The sequence below is a fragment of the Saprolegnia diclina genome (genome assembly GCF_000281045.1).
Source record: "Saprolegnia diclina VS20 unplaced genomic scaffold supercont1.1, whole genome shotgun sequence".
Classification (NCBI taxonomy): Eukaryota; Oomycota; class Saprolegniomycetes; order Saprolegniales; family Saprolegniaceae; genus Saprolegnia; species Saprolegnia diclina.
In genome coordinates, this window is record NW_008246068.1 from 439 (window position 1) to 1,251 (window position 813).

An 813-nucleotide genomic window follows, 5' to 3' on the forward strand; every position below is an offset into this window, starting at 1 on the left:
TTGCCAACGTATCCGGTATTTCCGGATACGGTGGCAGTGGAGTAAGAGATGGCGCCGTCGGCGTCGACGCCCGCCTCAAGCCTCCGGCCTTACGATGGCTGCACCTGCCAGCACCACGAGCCCGCGCTTGATGACCATCGCCCAGCTCGTCCTCTACGCCAAGGTACCTGCGCTAGCACTCCGCGCCGCCGAGCTCATACACTCCGAGGTGGCGGTACTTGTCGACACGCTGCCTCCGGGCGTCGCGTTGCGTGCCTGTACCAGCCAAGTCGTCGTCGATGGTGGACGACAACGGCAAAGGCACTCGCACGCTGCATGCAGACACAGCAGCAATCGTTGTCATCGACACGTACCGACTGCGCAGGCGGATAGCGTGTAAAGGTTCGCTGAATCACCTCGTACGACGTCAGACACCGTTCACACGCGACCTCGACCACCAGAGAACAGGTCCAGCAATGTCGTGCCGTCGGCCCTGTCTCTCTAATATGGTGGGCGAGGCAGTGTGCATCAAAGAGCAATGGATGAACTTGAAACTTACTAGTATATATATTTCAACGACGAATGTGCGAATACGCACACTAATTTGGACGATTACTTGCCAACATAGCTGGCGACGGCGGCTTCGATTTGCTGGTGGGCCCAGACGATGTGGCCCGAGTCCGTCGGGCGTGGCGCGCTCATGTCGGCGCAGTGCGACGTGCCTTCAATGTAGACGACCTTGGACTTGGGGTTGGCGAGGTGCGTCGAGTTGTCGGGGGCGAGGGCCGACCACGGGTCGAGCGTGCCGCTGGGGAAAATGACGTTCTCGACGTT

The 813-nt window shown here is 59.9% G+C and overlaps 1 protein-coding gene across 1 annotated transcript; it reads right to left on the reverse strand.

Moving 5' to 3' along the window:
* Positions 1–591: 591 nt before the first annotated feature.
* SDRG_00001 (hypothetical protein) lies at positions 592–804 on the reverse strand (the record flags this gene model as incomplete). Its single annotated transcript, XM_008605462.1, has 1 exon — positions 592–804. A coding segment is annotated over one exon (213 nt), but the record flags the coding sequence as incomplete, so codon positions are not given.
* Between the last annotated feature and the right edge of the window lie 9 nt (positions 805–813).